This window comes from Eupeodes corollae, chromosome 3 (assembly GCF_945859685.1).
Source record: "Eupeodes corollae chromosome 3, idEupCoro1.1, whole genome shotgun sequence".
NCBI lineage: Eukaryota > Metazoa > Arthropoda > Insecta > Diptera > Syrphidae > Eupeodes > Eupeodes corollae.
The window spans coordinates 4845856-4864957 of NC_079149.1; the positions used below are offsets into that span (position 1 = coordinate 4845856).

The 19102-nt window shown below is 30.7% G+C and overlaps 1 protein-coding gene across 4 annotated transcripts; it reads right to left on the reverse strand.

The window, feature by feature from the left end:
• Positions 1–313: 313 nt before the first annotated feature.
• LOC129949885 (fatty acyl-CoA reductase 1-like) lies at positions 314–18198 on the reverse strand. 4 transcript variants are annotated; one of them, XM_056061600.1, is made up of 8 exons: positions 17783–18198; positions 8728–8944; positions 8352–8445; positions 1886–2049; positions 1584–1820; positions 975–1523; positions 656–913; positions 314–583 (listed from the first exon to the last, which is right to left on the reverse strand). In XM_056061600.1, exons 2-8 carry the CDS (start codon positions 8895–8897, stop codon positions 451–453), a joined length of 1605 nt encoding a protein of 534 aa, XP_055917575.1. In that variant the 5' UTR covers positions 8898–8944; positions 17783–18198; the 3' UTR covers positions 314–450. The 4 variants fall into 4 exon arrangements, with proteins under 4 accessions (XP_055917575.1, XP_055917574.1, XP_055917573.1 ...); XM_056061599.1 differs by having other exon boundaries at positions 8728–8947; XM_056061598.1 differs by lacking the exon at positions 17783–18198 and adding an exon at positions 17159–17506.
• Positions 18199–19102: the final 904 nt, after the last annotated feature.

The window sequence follows — 19102 nt, forward strand, 5'->3', positions numbered from 1 at the left end:
CAAAATTAAAAAAAAAACAATAACTATTTATTCTTTTGATTCAAGGTTAAAAGTACCTTATAAAGTGTTCATTATTTAAAATAGGTAGTTAATTGATTCTTGTATGCAAGGACATTGATAAGTATGTAGAAAGATTAAATAAAATGTACGAACTCTCAACAAAAAACTGAAAGTATTTTTCCACCTTAAGAAATGTTTAAGACAGAATTGAGATACTTTCAATTTGTATGTTTTATGTTTTGACTTTTGTTCTATATTTAATTGAAATAGTTATGAAAGTTAAATTTCAGTTAAATATTAATAAAACCATTAATTTCAAGTTTTTAGTAACAAAATTGAAAATATTTTTATTTATATACATTTTTTTTAAAAACATAAATTGACTTAGATTTAACTTAAACAAATAAATAGAACCATACAATCAACAGAAACAAGAAAAACCAACAAGAATCACAATTCAATTCCTAAAGTTTCCACTGAAGATTTGGCACTTTCAAAAAATCCTGCTAAAAACCATCTGTAGAATAAGTAGCAGAAGCCAAGGAACCACAAAGCTCTCCAAATTTTGTCTACGCACCACATCCTGAAAAGAATTACACAAATAGTTTATTAATTTTACAAAACTAATGAGATCAAAATTTAAGAATGTACTTACACTTTCATGTGTCTCTTTGCTGCTGGAATGGTTTCATCTGGTTCGTTAAGGATGTAGCGTCTTGCACAAAGCGTACAGGCTGTGAAGTATTCCACCAGATCCAAGTCAATTCTCTCGATAACATATTTCAATCTTTCCGTCGTATTCATAAGTTTTCGCATCTCTATCGCTTCGGTGTTATCGAAATGCCATACTCTGTTTGCGTAATACTCAAGAACTTCAAGGCCTTTGCCGATTCGGTTTTGAACTCGGCACATGCTGCAAATGATCGTCAGATTAATTTGTGGAAATTTTCTTAAAATTCAATGGTTTAACTTACAAAGTAGGATAACGTAAAATAATGAGTAAGGCATCCAAAAACAAAGCCGGAATCCAGTGGAACAAGACCACACACATAAGATGGTAATAGTAGTTCCTCTTCATGGACCCACCCGGGTACCAAGCTACTCCATTGAGAGGCAGGCGGTTTTCGATGACCCATCGACCAAGTTCGATAATTTGAGCCCATGAAACCTTGATTTCACTGGAACTGGTCATATGGGCAACACGATTCAACATTTCTCCCTTGTTGACGATATTCCTCCAACTTGCCACAAGCATTCCATTGACAGCGACATCCACAGGCAAGAAATCTCCATAGGCATCAGAGTTGCAGTACATCGATCGAAGGACACCCTTTCCAGCGCCAATAAGTAGACCAGTCGGGCCATTAATGTTATCTGTCCAACCGGGAATCGGTTCCTTCCAAATGGGAATGACAATTGACGGTCTCAGAATCACGGTTGGAAGTACATCGAAGGACTCCACGACTAAAGCTTCGCCCAGGGATTTGGTGTATGCATAAGTATTTGGTATGTCTCCAAGAATCCTTAAAGAAGTTAAAAATTTAGATATGCTTTTAAAATGGGGTTCTTTTTTTGAAACTCACTTCTTTTCAATTAGATTAATTTCATCATCGGTAAGCAATTCACAGGCCTTTATGATCATATGTGGATCAGCTGGAGGATCATATGGTTTTTCATAGAGTGTCTTGATGTGAAGATGACAATATGATGTCGAAACGTAGGCAAAGAAGTCTAGATTCCTACAAGTTTTAGCCAAATCCAACATTAATTCGGTTCCTTTGGCGTTCATAAGGACAGCTCTGCGAAGAGGTTCATCAAAACTAAAAAGATAATAAAAACAATGTTAATTGAATTTTCGAAATGCAAAATGAAATTTAAATCTTACCGAATTGTAGCTGCACAATGGTAAATGATGGAACATTCACTGCGGATGATTTCCAGGTCTTCATCGGATATTCCCAAGCCAGGGAGCATAACATCCCCGGCAATTGCAGCAACTTGATTGAGGATTGTCTCTTCTCCGCGTTGTTCTTTGACTAAGTCGAAAAGCTGAAAATTAAAGCATGGTATTAATTTTTGTAGATAAAGTATAATCGTTAACTTAAAAGAGTGTTAGACGTAGTAGACTAAATGAATCAACTTATGTAAGCCCGACTACGAATTTCATAAATCAAAAAGACCTACGCCAACGTTAAGTTATAAGCTATTTTTTTAGTTAGTCAATAAAAACTTGCGGTCAATTTCTTGACGAAGTTCTTTAATAAATTATAAACTCGATCTAGCAACACTAGGTTTATTTTTTTAAAACTTAATTTCAAAAATATTCAGAACTCGAGCATTTCTTCACATCTTATCATATCAGTAGGCTTTAAAATCATTTTTGAGTTCTAAAAATGTTTGATCTTGGTTGAATGAAAATTGTAATGTATTTTTACTTCTTTTGTAGCACCCCTTAGCCAAGTCTGACATTTTACAAACAATATCTAACACATCTTTAATTGAGTTTTTGTTCAAGTTGGCACATTTATTTTACAATTTTATGTTTACATTATCACTTTTTTTCCAAACACAAAGTGTGTTATATGTTTTGTTGGATTTCATTTAATAAATAAAGAGTTCTTAAAAATCTTATCTTATCTTATCACCGAAATTTCAAATATGTATTCTAACAATAATTTTAATTAAAAACGTTTCAAGAGAGGCCCTAGTTCACACAGGACTGTAGCGCCAGCTTAAGTAAGTAATCAAGTTTCAAAAGATTGTGTGTTTAGGAGATTCAACCGAAAATTACTGCCAAGATGGAAAAATGAAAATGTAAGGGATTTGACAGGAGTGTTGTTAAAGCAGTATTTTTTAATGTTGCACATGTTTTTACTCGTATCTATAAATTTGAAAAATTGCATATTATGTCCAAACGGGCTATAATTGCTAAACCGAGTTCTAATGTCCTGGGCCTCAATCTAATAAATCAGACGCTTTTAAACTAAATGAAGAATGTGAGTTATAACTCATCCAAGTTCTTTTTTTGGCAATTAACCGAGTTCTAGATCTTAGCACTTTGTTGAGGATTTAGCAGCTAGTTGTATAAATTTATGAAATCAGAAACGCATCCTGAATGTATGCATGAATTCAAATCTAATATTCATTGTGCCAAGCCCAAAAAGCTGCTTCAATTTGTAGTCAACCAATATCAAAAATCGATAGTTAACATACAACTTTGCATATTGTTACGGCAAATGCATTTGAAATTGAACATTTGTGTGCCTTGGAATATGCAATGGTTTGTTAATTAAATTTCAAAATTGTGAAAAGTAATTCTCCTTTTATTATATCGTTATATCTAGAAAGACTTTTATAAAAACAGCAACAAAATGTTTTAAATTGATCGAATTATGTCGCATTTTATATTTTATGGTAAGAATCATTATTGATTCATATGGTGAAAAAAACTCATATTAGTCCTACTTAAATCTATGGCGCAAAATGCTAAACGACTTAAGTAGTATTCACATGAGCGCGACCAATGAACGACGAATGAATAACTAAATGTGAGTTTATATTCGTTTGAAGACATATTTTCACACAAATTCTTAACAAAACGATAGCAATATAGTTCCTATTTGATTTATGATACATACTTTTACTTTTCAATAGTTGATACGAACTGTCAAACTTTTTTCGCGTTCCACATTATCCACACTCGCAACGAATAAAATAATCGCGCGGACTTAACCTAAAACCATCATTCTTGTGTTGGTTTCAGTGGTGAATGCCTGTGGCTCCATATCAAACTTAACTCGAATTAAAAACTCTCATGTGAAAGAAATGTCAAAATCGACGAATATTCCTTTATTCGTTGGTCGTGCTCATGTGAATAGTGCTTTAAGCTTAAATAATGATTTACCTAGTTTTAAATGCCTTTAACATCTTTCTATCTCTTAACATTATGCTTAAATCAGGAATGGAATAGCTATAGGGTTTTAAATTAGCGCGGGTAGATTTTGGCGCCCCGTGTTTTGTTGACATCTATCAAATCTTTTGTTTATTATTCAGTTGATTCTGCCAAATCATCATGACAAGTTACACGATTGAACAGCAAGTTCAAATGATAAAACTTTATTATCAAAATGAGTGTTTGTTAACGCAAACGTTGTGCCCATTGTGCTACGTTCGTTGGCCAAATTTGAGACAAACGGTTCAGTAAGTAATCAGCCTACACCCGTACGTTCAAGGAACACGAAATCAGCAGCGGTCCGTGAACCGAGAACATGGCCGCGGGCCGTGAGAGTGTACAGCAGAACCCGAGGCAGTTCGGAGTGCAGAAGATCTCGGCCTTCCGCAGACTTCAACTTGGTGTCGGGACTTGGGCCAACACCCGTACAAGATAAAACTGACCCAGGACCTCAATTTTCATGACCATAGACAACGCTAGTTTTTAGCTGACTGGGCTTCGAATCGTTTGGAAGAGAACCCCAATTTTGGCATCTTTATAGTGACGAGGCGCATTTTTGGATGAATGGCTGTGTAAACAAGCAAAGTTGCCGTATTTGGGACGACACCCACCCACGCGAGGTTCACCAGGTAATAATCCTCAAGAAGTTACCGTTTGGTGTGGTTTTTGGGCCGACGGCGTAATTAGTGCGTACTTTTTTGAAAACGACGCACGTGAGTGAGGCGGTCACCGTCAACAGGGAGCGCTACATAACAATAGCTTATTTCTTATGGCCCAAATTGAACCGCATGAACCTAGACGACATGTGGTCAGGACGCGACGGCACTACGGGCCACAAAGCAGACGCCACTATTGACATTTTTATTATCTACCCGCCCTTATTGAAAAACCCTATACTTCAAAGTTTCAATCTTATAGGAGTAGTGGATAGAATGGTTCAGTCTACAGTTGGGAATTTCAATTAATAGGTCTGTTTAAGTTTGTGTGTTTTCACGAACTGTCACTGATTAGACATGTTCGGGTGCCAGTTTATACAAAAAAAGGAATTAGTAATTTACTAGTTAGCAAAACCACAAGAAATCTAGTAAATCGGTAAATGTTTAGAAAATTGCTAATTAGTTAATTGTCATACCCTTAACAATGTTTTTTTTTAAATTTTGCGCCTACCACTTCAAATTTTTGATTGGAAATAATTGCTGTCGATGATACCACCTTGATAATAAATAGTTCTATTTTTTTCCTGAAAGTTATAAAATAAAGCCTTAATCACCTTCAAATAAAGTCTAATGTTAATTTTGTTTCTTAGGCGACCGATGGAAAGTAGAACATATTATTACGGGACAAATTACTGGGTTTGAAAAATCATCTAGCACTTCGTTTTGTATAGGGTGTTTCTTAAGCTCAATAAGAAGTTTTCCTTGGTTGGCTACGGTTTGACAGTTGGGAATGTCAAACTGTGTTGATATTTCAGTAAGATTTTTAATCGTTGACTTTTAAATTGTGGAAATTTACTTTGAAAAACTAATTCTGTTCACGGTGTTGTGGTGCGAGCATTTCGTGAGTTATCGATTTTATTTTTACAAGGATGAATGACAGTGAAGAGTTTAACTAAACGAATGGAACACGTAACTCGTAGATGTACCGAAAATCTACCATATTATAATAAAAACAAAATATTTATTTCTGTTTTGTTCTGAAGCTCTTTAAACAAAAAAAAGACTAAGCCCAACAGCTAACTTAGTAGTTTTTTTTTTGCAATTTTACTACAATGCGAAATTAAGTCACTGCTTCTAAAGTTTTATGATAAAAGTCAATAACTTTTTGTTTTAAAATTTGTAATACTATTTTTTTAACTATTTAATAAGGAGTAATTCTCCTCGAAATAAGTTTTATAATTTATTCCTTTAATTGAAGTGAATAGGAATTATGTTAGGTTTCTTTAAATGAACTTGACCATGAAAATTACAATACAAAACGAGCTACTTTCTGTTAAACAAATGTAAAAGATCGACACACATAATAAAAATATATTATACCTACTTATCGTTATAATCACCTACTCAATCACTGATCGGCAAAAAAAAAAAACATTTCGAAAGCTTTTACATAATGATGTTCATGCAAAAAAAAAGAAACAAAAGGTCAAGTTCAGTAGACTCGTCTAATTTATTTGACAATGATTAATTATGAATACAAAATCTAATTTTGGAATAAAACAAAAAAAGAAGAAGATAATTTTATGAATGAAAAAATATGTGCCTATGTTCAAAATTATTATCTACCAACTTTAACATATTTTAAAAACTGGATAATGAGTCCCTGGTCATTTTGAAGAGCATGGGTGCTTGATATCTTCATCAGCCTGATTTTATTTTTTCAAAATAATATAACCTGCGCTAATTTCACACAAAAACTAAGACCTTTATAACACTTTAGCAGTGTACGTTTAAACATATAAGTATTAGAAGAAGTTGAATGTAAAATTAAGATAATGAAGAAAATTCGTTCCATAATTTATGCACAACTACATTCCTTACTTTGGCGAACAGTTTTTGTCGGAATAAAAAAACCCTAATATTAGAAACTGTAGCTAAATAAATGCTTATTTGTTGCACCAACGAAATTTTTTTAGCTCTTTAACGGCTAAAAATAATGAACAACATTGAACTTTTAGCTTTTTAAATGTTCTTAGGTTCCAACGATTCTGTCTTGGAGGGTAACCAAATTCAAAAATTCCGAAACACAAAAATTACTTTTAGATTCCCAAAATTGTTTTTTTATTTATATGCTGCTTGTCTATTCAAAAAATACTTTTATTTTAAGCATAAAAAGGTCACTCTCGGTTCGTTTTAAAACTTAAAATTTATTTAAGAACTATGCATTATGCTTGTTTCGTGAAGCTGTTATTAATTAAAAATGGATAAAAAGACTTTCATCTTATTTCATTTGAATTTTATATAACAAAAATCTAGTTTTATTAGTTAAAAGTCGTTACAAATTTAACCAATATATTTTTCGAATTTCTCAAGACTTTTTGGACTCGGAAGCTCACTTTTGAACTAAATTTCTTACGAAAAAAATAAAATATTATCAAAACAGTTCAAAAAAACGAAATGTGTGTTTTCACAACAAGTTTTGTTTTCAAAAACTAAAATTTTTGTCAAAAAATTAAAAGAAAACTTATTTCTTAAGATTCTTCTCACGGGCTCCAAGGAACCGGACTGCATTTATGAATTTTAAAATTTGAGTAAAAAATATATCATTTTAAAAGCTACATTTTTGTTTATTAAAAACTAATTGTTATCATATGTTATTTCTCTAACTTCAGTGTAATATTAGTAAGCTTACACTCAAGACGATTTTTGTTAACCTTATTATGCAAAGACACAGTGTCAGCATTGAGAAAGTGAGAGACTAAAGAACGATTCTCTGTTCTTGACAATACGACTGAAGTTGGGTCGAGGGTATACTAATGAGCATTTCTTGAAGCGTAAAACTGTTGAACAGTTTAAAAAGAGGAATGCAACTAGGTATTTTCCTAATACAGCACAATCCGTATAAATAACGTTAATAAAGAGTAAGACAAGAACTTTTACAACGATTTTTAATCAAGGAGTTGTGAATCTAAAAATTTATATGAAAATCAAAGGGTTCTATTATCAGCGAAACAGGTAAGAGGATTGAAAGTTTCAGAAATAAAATCATTAATAAAAACGAGAAATAGTGTCGGAGACATGACAGAGCCCTGAGGCACACCAACATTTATTTTGTTTATTATTTAAAATCTTATCCACTAGACTTATTTTGCAAAGAAAATCAATTATTCAAAAACCATACGAATTGAAACAAAATATATTTTTAGCAAAAAATTACTTCTACCACAAAAAGTTCGCCAAAGTAAATGGCGGCATAAAATTGGGAAGAAATATTTAGGATTTAAGAGAAACACACAACATTTGACGTTTGTCATTTTGAACTGGAGATTTATGCTCATACCACAACTACAGTAAATCAATTAGCAAATTTAATTATGTCAGAATAACTGCAAAAGAATTCATTTAAAATGGTTTAGAATTTTCTATCATCAAAATTTTCTTTGCAGGACAAATTGATAAAAACTGCACATGACGCATGAGTATTTTTTAAAGAACAAACTCTTATGATGCCTTTATGTGACATTTAAAAAGTCTTCAGTAACCGTTTTGACAGATTTAAAGTTAAAACTTCAAATGACTCTTTTGATTAAAGTCTTTCGACTGATGTAAAGGTAAAATAGGCTACTTTTCTGTTTATATGTAGATTTTAAGATTTCAACTCTTTAAGGAACAAGTTTGAACTAAAAAGTTTATATGAGCTATAAATGATTATAGTAAAACTTAAAGAGTACATTTTTACTTACCACATTACTAAAAATGTCCTTAATTCTCTCTTGTGGATCTTTGCCTTTCTTTGGTCTAATCAACAAATAAATCTTCTTCAATTCAGGGCACGATCTACCGGATTAGGAATAGGTTCAAATGTGTAGGAAGTCCAAAAACAAAGCGCATGAAACATGAAAATATAAAAAAACAAGAAATAATATCTATATTAAAATAAAAATGAATATAAATATGTTTTAAAGGTACACATGTCGCAATGACATCTATCCTAAGCTTTTCACATAACCGTTTTCCCCTTCTCCCGCCCAAAAAACGTATAAATAGTATACGCAGGTTCATATTCAACAAACCCACATAACCACTATCATCATCATCAACATCAACATCATCACATACCTGAGTAATTTTTCAACAAGGACTTTCCCAAGGAATCCAGTTCCTCCGGTGATAAATAGACAACGTCCAGCGAAGCATGCCGCAATTCTATCCACCTCACCCTCGGGAATATCAGCGGCCGTAAGTTTAGGTACATCTTCTTCAAAATCAAATGTTGGTTTAACTGTCATTATTTGGCTGCCAGGTGGCGCTGTTTGTTCCTCGTTGACGTTTGATTCTGCTATATAGTAAATGGAAAAACACAAATGTCATATAAAATACCAATTAATTATAAACTTTTTTTCAATGCACATCCTACAATAATATAAAAAGAAAATAAAAGAATATAGGTATGTACTAAATGGCACGTTGTTGCTGATACTGAATGCAGACTTTTCGCAACCGCTACGCTAGGTATGCCGCCGAAGCTATCTCGCTTTTGAACTCTCAAGTACAAAACTAATGGTGGTGCGACGAGGTGTTTTTATTTACGTTTTTTTAGAGACAAATCCTAACCCCCAGCCAAAAGCCAGTTATATAGGAGATTCAACTACCAAAACCATGCACATGCACAATTCCAATTCCTCCATATGGAGTGCTTGAGATGGTATGGTGGTTGGTAGCTGAAGAAGTGATGCAATCGAAACGAGTCTCCTCTAACTCATGCCGTATCGTTGTTTAATGTCGTAGTCGTTGTCGTGAAACATGAATCCCGGCCAATAGTCAAGTCAAAGCTAACAGCTGAAAAGTAAGTCAGTAGTATATCTAATAGACGGTATAATTCATTGGGGTAGAGGGTATATTTTTGTGCACACGCTTTGACAGAAGAGAATTTCACCATCAACTTAGTTGCATAAAAAGAAAGCATGTAAAATGAAAAATGCTAAATAAGATTTTTGATTACTTTTACTTCTTGAACTCGAAACATAACTAAGAAATGTCCTCGATCAAATAAGATTTTTGAGAACTTTGAACGAAGAAGGTCGTATTCGTAAATAAAATGAGCTATTTGGTCTTGTTAAACTAACTAATTTAAACCACGTCACAAGAACATCAACAAAGGTGGCAACATTGCGTTGTGAATTTCCGAACCAAGCCATTTTGTCTGCTAGAGTTGCAAAGTTATTCACCATGGTTCGTTGGAATCAGAAACAACACAAATTTCTTGTGGAAACCTATACTTGGCTCCATATCAAAGTGGTATTAGCTGACAGATATAGCTTCCTATGGTTTTCATAATTGCTACCAAACGTTGCACGATTTTTGACTGGTCGGATCATTGTAAATTACCTTTTTCATGTGACAAAGTCGTGCATTTAATTCCTTATAGGTATCCTTTTTACTTCTGGCAAAATCCTCCTTTAAGTAGATAGTGTGTGTTTGCAAAGCTATCAGCAGCAAAGCTGGTTATCGGAATTTGTTGTTTTCTTAGACCAAAGTTACAATTCAGTTGAAAGCCAAAGTAATTTGGCCATATTGGTGTTATGTAGTTTTGAGACTCTGTATCCTCACCGATATCCCAGCTAACACAAACAATTTTATTTGGATTCAATGCTTTGATTAGAGAGAAGACCAAACGCGGAGCTGAAGGAGATTAATTGAACCGAAGGCCATTGCATTTATAATATGTGCTGTGTTAACGTGTTTAGTTTTCGTATCAATTTGGTTGAAAAACTGAAGACAGACAAAAAAAAAACATTCCTCAAAAACTGGACTTAGTTGTTTTTGATGACGAAGGATTGCAAAACTTGTGCCTTGATTATAAGTTTGTCTCTTTGAAGGGGAATGTTAACCGATTTGAAATCTAATCGATATGAACTCAAAACGCTTATACCATAATACAAACGCTTTTTTTATGGTCACTTTAAATGGCTAAGATATTGCCAATGGTGGTGGATTATGCAACTCCTTTTAGCTAAACGGCAAAAAGGAATATTGAGTTGTTTTTCTTTTGTATATTGTGTCGAAAAAGGAAAATTCAAACAACAGCAGCTGCAATGCCGGTTGGAATTGGCCGAGAAACGAGGTCAATATTTTTTTTAAGCTATATGGCTTACATATTAAGTTAAATATTCAAAGGTGTGGGTTTTTATATTTTGGTAAGGTAAGTTGTCAAAGGAGTTTGGCTTTGTAAATAAGACAGTCTACATGACAGGTTTCGTTTTCAGTTGCACATAAACTTAAATGGTTCTTGTAGATTTATTGGATGTAATGGGAGTATATCATAACTTGTTTAGACCACATGTCGATGCCCGTGCGTCGTCTAGAATAATCTTATCCATTCATTTTCTTAAGAAACGTCTACTTTGATTACTATCACATTTACTAGCCTAGCCCATGCTATGATCCTTTTAAAATGTTTGAGTTTTAAAAAATTTCTTTTATTTTCATTCTATTTATTTTTCTGTTTGGTTGAATTAACCAAACCTTTTAAGTTATCTCAAAGCATTACTAAGTATGATTTAGCGCAGAAATCCCCTCTTAGGCCAAATTATTTATTTGAGTTCGCAATGAATATTGACTTTGTTTGTGTATACTAGAAGAACTTAGGATAAAGTTTTGGATGCAAATGCAATAAGGTGTGCGCTGTGCATACAGTCCAGATAATTAAAACAAATTGATTAAATTGTCTAGATCATTTATTAAGTCTTGATCTAAAATGTCAAAATAATCTATCTAAAAGATTGGAATTAGTGTGCTTACTATGGATCTTTGAAAACTTAAAAGTTGCGGAATATGTTCAAAATGCAAAACTTATTGACTATTGAACAAATAAATAAATACTAAAATTTTAGGGTAAACCGAAAAGAACAGTCGTAAATTTGATTGTTGACTTGAATGCAAAACTTTCAGGACCAATTTCATAAATCTTCACATGTCACATTCTTTAACAGTTCAAGGTAATACTTTGGTCAATTTGTCAGAATAATTTTCAAAGTAATTCAGACACAACTTACTGAATAAAATAGACATTTTTCGAGAGGGACTAATACGCCTTATATCTAATTCTGTATAATTAAAATATATAATTCGATTAATTTTTAGAAATTAAAAAAACAAGAAAATGTAAATAACTCCAAGGTCTATTTTATTCTGCGTAACGTTTAAAAAACAAGAACAGAAGAGTTAGTAAAATTTTAATGTTTGTATCTGTAGACTTGGCATAATGCTTTTTAAGGTATTATTCTGATACGTAGCTAGCAGTAATATAATCGATAAAAAGTTCCGAACAAATTTTGTAGGAGCAAAAATTAGATTAAACAAAAGTTGATAATTAATTACACAAGTACTGCAATAAGGAAACATTTGTTGAAATAAATTGAAAGGGAATTTCAAAGTTCATCATATTTTTCTTCTTCAATCAAAGCTCAAGAAATTGTCAAACGTGCAACAACGTTTAAGAATAAAACCTTAAAATTTGCTTATTTAATTTATTTTAAATTAAATGTAAGGTTTGTCGAAATAGTATCATCAAGAAATGTTTACACAACAACCGTTCAGGTGTCTGTGAGTTTTATGTGAGTGATTTTTTTGTATTGATTCCGATTGTGAACGTTGCAAATAATTTCAAAATAATTCTTATTTAAGTATTTTGGCGTTCCCCAAGTCGAATTTTTGGCCCCATTCAGGTTCTCTGAGGTTGTTATCGCCATTGCCATCTTCTTTTTTTTGCCAGCAGGTACCCGACCAGGTAGGTTTATTAAGTATGAAAAAAGGACGATATATTTTTTCTGTGTTGATAAACCTTCATTCAGGATGATATGAGGTTCACAGAATATGCGTAGAAAAATTAAAAAATCTTAAAGATTTATGTAGGATGAAATGAGGATGATATGAGGTTCAATTTTCTGTATGTAGTAGCAAATGAGGAGAAAAGATACTTTTAAGGATCAGAATAGGGCCAAGATTTCCACTCGGGCGAACTAGTTACTAGTTAAGCTTCTGAAATTCATGAAATTAAAAGACAGTCAAATTAAATAAAATCTAACATTCAAAATGATGAACCAGAATCATAAAAATGTCACAGCAAATTAAAGCAAAATTGTCAGCCATTAGAAAGAGAGAACAAAAATAAAATCCAACGGATGTAAATTTAAATCGTCTAAATATACGTATTTTTAACAAAGAAATAATTGGAATAATATTTCAATTAGAAATGTCTACTTAATGTGGGAGGACACTGTATCATAAGATGTCCCCCCATCGAAGTTAGCTCTAATCCAATCGTTCACAAAATATAGAAAATTTTGACCAAATTGCATTACCTCGAAATCAGTGTAGGTTGGTAGAGGCATTTTCTCAAGGAACCCAAAAAGGCGGCACTTATCTGTCCAGAGAAGTCAAATGCGTCTAATTGGACAAAATATTATCATCTTGACAAAATAATTTATAAAAAAAAACCTATTCTTACTGATACCAAATTAAAGAAAACAAACAAATATTTTATATAATTTTGTGAAAAATGTTCTCCAGTAAGTTCTCTAAAAATAAAAAAGTACAGAAATCTGAAGCAAACTAAGAATTTCTACAATTTATAGTATTTTAGTCATAAACTCACAACAAATGTTTCACTATTATTTTTAACAATTCCAATCAATTCAATATTTTGTATCTTTCTTACAAATAACGATCATTAAGTATGTGACATAAATCAAAGTAATTAAATATTGTTTATAGTAATTTTGAAATAATTATTTTTAATCAATAGTTTATGGTGTTTGAATAACAAACATTTATAATATTTTTAGTTTTATTTCACAAGGTTTCGCTACTCTAAAATTTCTTCAAATAAAGATGTTTGATTTTAGTAAAAATAATAAACTAAAATTTCTATCATAAGACAATTAGAGAAAGTGAAGAAATTATTAGTTGTAAAGTTTTCTGTTGCCAATTATTAATATAGACCTTAACTGTATTTTTTCTATTGTAACCAATTACCATTGTATGTATTTATATTCTAATATATAGAAACTAGTATTATAACTAATTATTCAGAGACTATTAATAATTGCAAATTATAATAGTACCTTTAGAATTGTCACTTAAGATTAATGAATGTCTAATCATATCAAAGTGAACAACTAATTTGGCAAAAATAGTAAACACAATTTGTTATGATCTTCGTCATTTTACTAAAAAGCTGCAATACTACATAGATGTTTTTTTTTATTAATTATAATAATTGGTAATTAAAAAGTATAACTATGTCTTCAGGTCAAAATATAACGTCATTGTTTTTGAACTTCAATTAAATAATATTGTTTATATACGCAGGTTTGTTATTTACGACCCTTGTTTTAACCTTGTAAAGAAGAATTTGTTTATGTTCCGCAAAACACTTCAAAATATAGAAAAAAGGTTAATACAATATATTATAATTGGGCTTATTATAAATAAATAACTACAACTAAAATGAGTTTAACTTTATATTAGAAGAACATTAGCTGAGGCAAGCAACGTAAGAACATTAGAATAGGGAAATAAATTTTTGAAGGCAAATAAAGTTTAAACAAAATGAAGTTGAAGGTGAAAGAATAATTCAGAACCTTTTATAAAATCATCGAAGAGCAAATAAGCCAATTAGTTGGTCCCCTTCATTCTTGCCATTTTATTTAATCGATATTTTAATGATTTATTTTTGACTTTTGAATTAAAATACATATCTAACAAACATTAGTCAGATATTTATGGGTCAGAATTAGATAAATTCTCACCTAATTTTAGCTTAGTACATACGATTTTAACAACATTATGATCTTTTGTCTAATAAAATCACATTGGAACCTGGAAATCAAGTATTGCAAGTTCTTATTCTTTCAAAATTATATCTTCCACTTTGATAGAAGAACCAATCAAATTCGTTGACAAAAATTATACTTCATTTTTAATTCGAATTTACATATAAACTAAATAAAAATGACACTTCCCAGAGCATGGTAAGCTATAAATATAACTTTGATATACATATAATTTGTATGGAAATGTCAAGGTATATCGCTTAGATGATGTTGAATCAAAAAAAAATAAATCTTTAAAGCATTAATTTCTATATGAATAAAAGATTGTTGAACTTTGTATTAAAATAATTGTGGCACGTGTTGTGAATAATTTTCATAATATTTCAAATACAAAATTAAAAGTTATAAATAAACATGTTACAGTTAGTTATATATTCAAATTGTCATGAGTATTGATTCAAGGAAACATTTGATCTCAATAAAAACCAAGAAAAAAAGAGCAAAAACTCCTAAGAGAATTATATTGAACGATTGAAACTAACACTTTTCCCCTTTTAATGACTGAATACTTCTCTGAAAAGTTAATCAGAACATTTCCTCTTTAATGGACAAGAATCCAGTGTCAGAATGTAACGTCACCTATCTTTAAATATTTGTATTTTCCCTACACTTTTTCATTGTAAAATCATAATAGTCGAAAGTTCAAATAATCGAATGTTATTCCGAAAAAGGAAAAGTTGTCTTCCGAAAAAAGCAATATTTAAACAATACCCTTACAAAGGATTTTATCGCCTGAATTCCAATTTGAACTTGTATAATTTCTTCATCCAATTTTTAAAATAAACCTTTTTAAAAAATCTAAAATACGGTGTTTCAAAAATTAAGGTAAAACAAATCATGGGTTTCAGAAAATATTTTGCAATTAGACCTAGAACCGGCAGCATTTTTTAGTGAGGGTTTTTTTTCAGATTTTTTGATGTATCACTGAAATGGTTATGATTTCAACCTTAAAAGGGAAAAATTACCATTTTCGAACCTTACTCCCAACCACAGCTGAAAAAATAACCGTTTTCAACATTATTTGTATAAGATTATTGTTCAATTCATTTCAAAGAGTTGATGTAGTAACCTTGCTTACAATGAATTTGTTATAAGAAAAAGAATTGCTTTCAGTTCTGTGTTTTTTTGCTTTTAAGAAAAAAATGCGCCTTCTTTACTTCAAGATTTATGTAGGGCATGTGAACCCTAAGAACTGAATCTTTGAAAACTAAAAATATGAAAAACAAATCAATTGATTTTATCCAATCGAATGCGTACGAAATTAAAAACTGGAGTTATTAAAATTCAAATACAAAACCAAATTGGTTGATTTTATCAATTCTAAAACATTCTTAAAATTAAAGTTAATAAATGCATAATATTAGGGTAGGGATTTATAAGAAAGTCTTTGGTATATTTTTACAACAAAATAAAAATATTGCTATTTTAAGATTAAGATACTTAAAAAACAATAAAGTAAAATAATAAATTTAAGGTCACCCCTAACTTAAAAATAAAACATGTCTTAGACATAAAAAATGCCCATCAATTTTTTAAATTCTATTTTATAAATATATTTTATTAACATAATTAAAATTATAGATCATGCGCATAAAAGACGAAGAAGTGTTAAATTAAATAATAATAAGAATCATAATCTATATTCACCGCTGATTATCTACAAACTTTAGCATAAATAACAGAACAGGAAGATGCAAATAATATCTACGAGCCGAGCATATCTACTGTTTAAATTAATTTAACTTCCTGATTGGAAACAGGAAGATCAAATCAAAAAAATATTATATGACAGCGTGTTCTAAACACTTCCACCAATTTTTGTCCGTTCTAATTTAAACATTTTGTCTACAAAACAAATTATGCTGAATATTCTTAACCACAAAACAAAAACTAAACGAGGTTATTGGTTAAGGAAATGAAAATATTAAAATTGTTTGTTAATTTTTCTTAACCAAGAGTCAATGGTCTAATAATTGACCACACGACCATCACACACTAATACAAATTCTTTTAAGAACAAGATAGACGTAAATATATTGTAATTTTAATAAATTCTTAACAAGATTCTTAATTTTTTGTTTCAAAGAAAGAAGAAAAGACTTTAGCCCTCCCGTAAAATAAAATCTTCTGCCTAAATTAACCAAAAACTATTCAATGTCAATTTTTGAATAAAATAAACTTATTACGTTCTTTAACCAAAAAAAAATACAAATTTAAAATTCTAATATAAATTCTTAGACGAACGAAACAAAAGATTGAAATTCAAAGAATAATTAAATTTATTTTAAGAATCTAACTAAGTTTCAACTCTGCCACCTTCTTCTGCCTTAAATTAACATATATTTTGGTGTACGTCTTCAAATTCATTGAATTAAGATTTTATTTTTATTACAAAAATACAAAAATAAACACTATAATTGCATAAAATTTGTATGCTTATTTATGTATCTTTTAATCTATCAATGAAAATCTCTAACATGCGCGTAGATACTTATCAAAATCCATCCATCCATCTAACCACCTGTTTGTTATTAATAATAATAATAGTAATAATAGCAACTCATCTTTAAAGCCACAATAAAAGAGTATAATGTAGGATTGCAGGTAGATACTGCATATATTGCAATAAACTAACTTGTAGATACTTTACTCACCCATAATGAAAAGTTTTATAGCAACTCTTGTGATGTTTTATAAGTTTAATATCACTCTCCCCGCGCGTCGTCGTTCGGTCAGTTGTCCGGAAGTTAATTTATAATTAACAAAAAGCAACTTATATAAAACTATATTTGAGTTTTTGAACAATAAGCGTTAAGTGCACTGGATTGTGGACTTAAGCAATTAATCCTAATGATATTTTATGTTAAACCAGTATAAAAAGCAACACCGAATCCTTGGTTGCTTTCACGCGTTATCAAAGGTCTAACAAGACTAAAATTGTATTACTACCAAAGCACGACTAAATTGTGTAATGTTTGCCCATCAAAAGAGCAAAACACAAACTGAATCAAATACGAGCTTGAAGCCAATAGATAAAACTAGTTTTTGTATCCAAAGAATTTGACTATAATATTCCAAAATTCCAGCCATCATCATCAGCATCACATCACAGTAGTAGCCGTGGTGACATTAATTCAATTTTGAATTCCCCCCAAAAAATTCAAATCGAAAATTCTACCACACTTAACAACAGAAAACTTGTTTGATTGTTAAACCTTTGGAGGCTTTTGGTCTAAGAGATGCGACTTACGAACCCAACAAATTTTATCTTAACTTACCTCTTTTTAATTAAGATGATTTGGAAGTGATCGCCAACCTTTTTTTTGGATCTTACGTATCTTTTTGGTTTAAGATGTTTAGAGCAATTTACAAATTTTCTTTTAACACTACTTCCACTATAAGTTAATTTTTTTAGTTCTTTAAAGAACTTCAGATTTTTCAGCTTTTAAGAAATTTTATTTGAATTCGAATTTTTGTTAAAGTTCTTTGTGTTTCTGATTATTAATTTCCATAGGTTTTAGATGTTTTTAAATTAAATGCATCTTTAATCCTTTAAAATCCTTTGAATTTTGAACAAGATGCGATTATTTTTTTCTTTAGAAGAAAATTTTAAGTAGTTAAGTTTTTATTCCATATGCAACGGATTTGCGTTCGAATTGAATGACTACCGCTTACTGAATGAATTACAAATTTTGAGTAAAGTATCTAAGTATCAAAAAGTGCGCTGTTTGCTGTAAGTAGGTAGGTTGGCAGATAGGTACTTACAACTTACTTATGGACTATTGTGGGGCTCAATTGCATTATAAACTAGAGACCTCTCTGACCCCTCTGCTACCTATAAAATATAGGCTTAGAGCTTAGACTTAGACTTATGCACAGATGATTCTTATGTTAGGTAAATTAAAAACAATCTTGTACACGAATACTTGTTTTAACTGTCGCTACTTTACATACGTAAATATTTTGAGTGAAAATGAATTAATTTTGTTTTTATTTTTCTTTGGACTTTTGAGTGTAAGTTGTTATAACAATTGTTGGAGGTAATGTTGTTGTTTGTCAATAAGACGAAGACCCAAAGCACGGTGTATGATGACAATTCTGGTTCCGGTTGGTTGAGGAAAAATAGTGAAACAGAACTTTATCTTGTTATTATTTACTAAGAGATACAAAGAAATAGTTATAGATATGGGTAAAGAGGTATATCTTCGGTCTTGGGTCTTGGCGCTCCAAACGTGTGAAAATCAAATATTAAATTAAGTGAAAAGTTATGAATGATTATAAAATCTGACTCTCGTTAGATATTTTAACATTTGATGTAACTGATTTAGGTACATAATGGCCAAGTAGATGATTTATAAAAAATTGTGATGTGTATATATATGTACGATACTGAGTTTCAATTGGTAACTACACTCTTAAACTAAAAAGTTATAATTTAACTGTCAGTTGAAATTTTTTTTTATAATTTTTAAGTAAGTAAGTAAAATCATAGAAATTTTGTTCCAATAAATTTTGTATGGTTATACGTTACGTTGTCACACAATAAGTTAATTTTTTCACAACTTTGATGCTGCCAGAAGTAATTTTAATTAATGTAG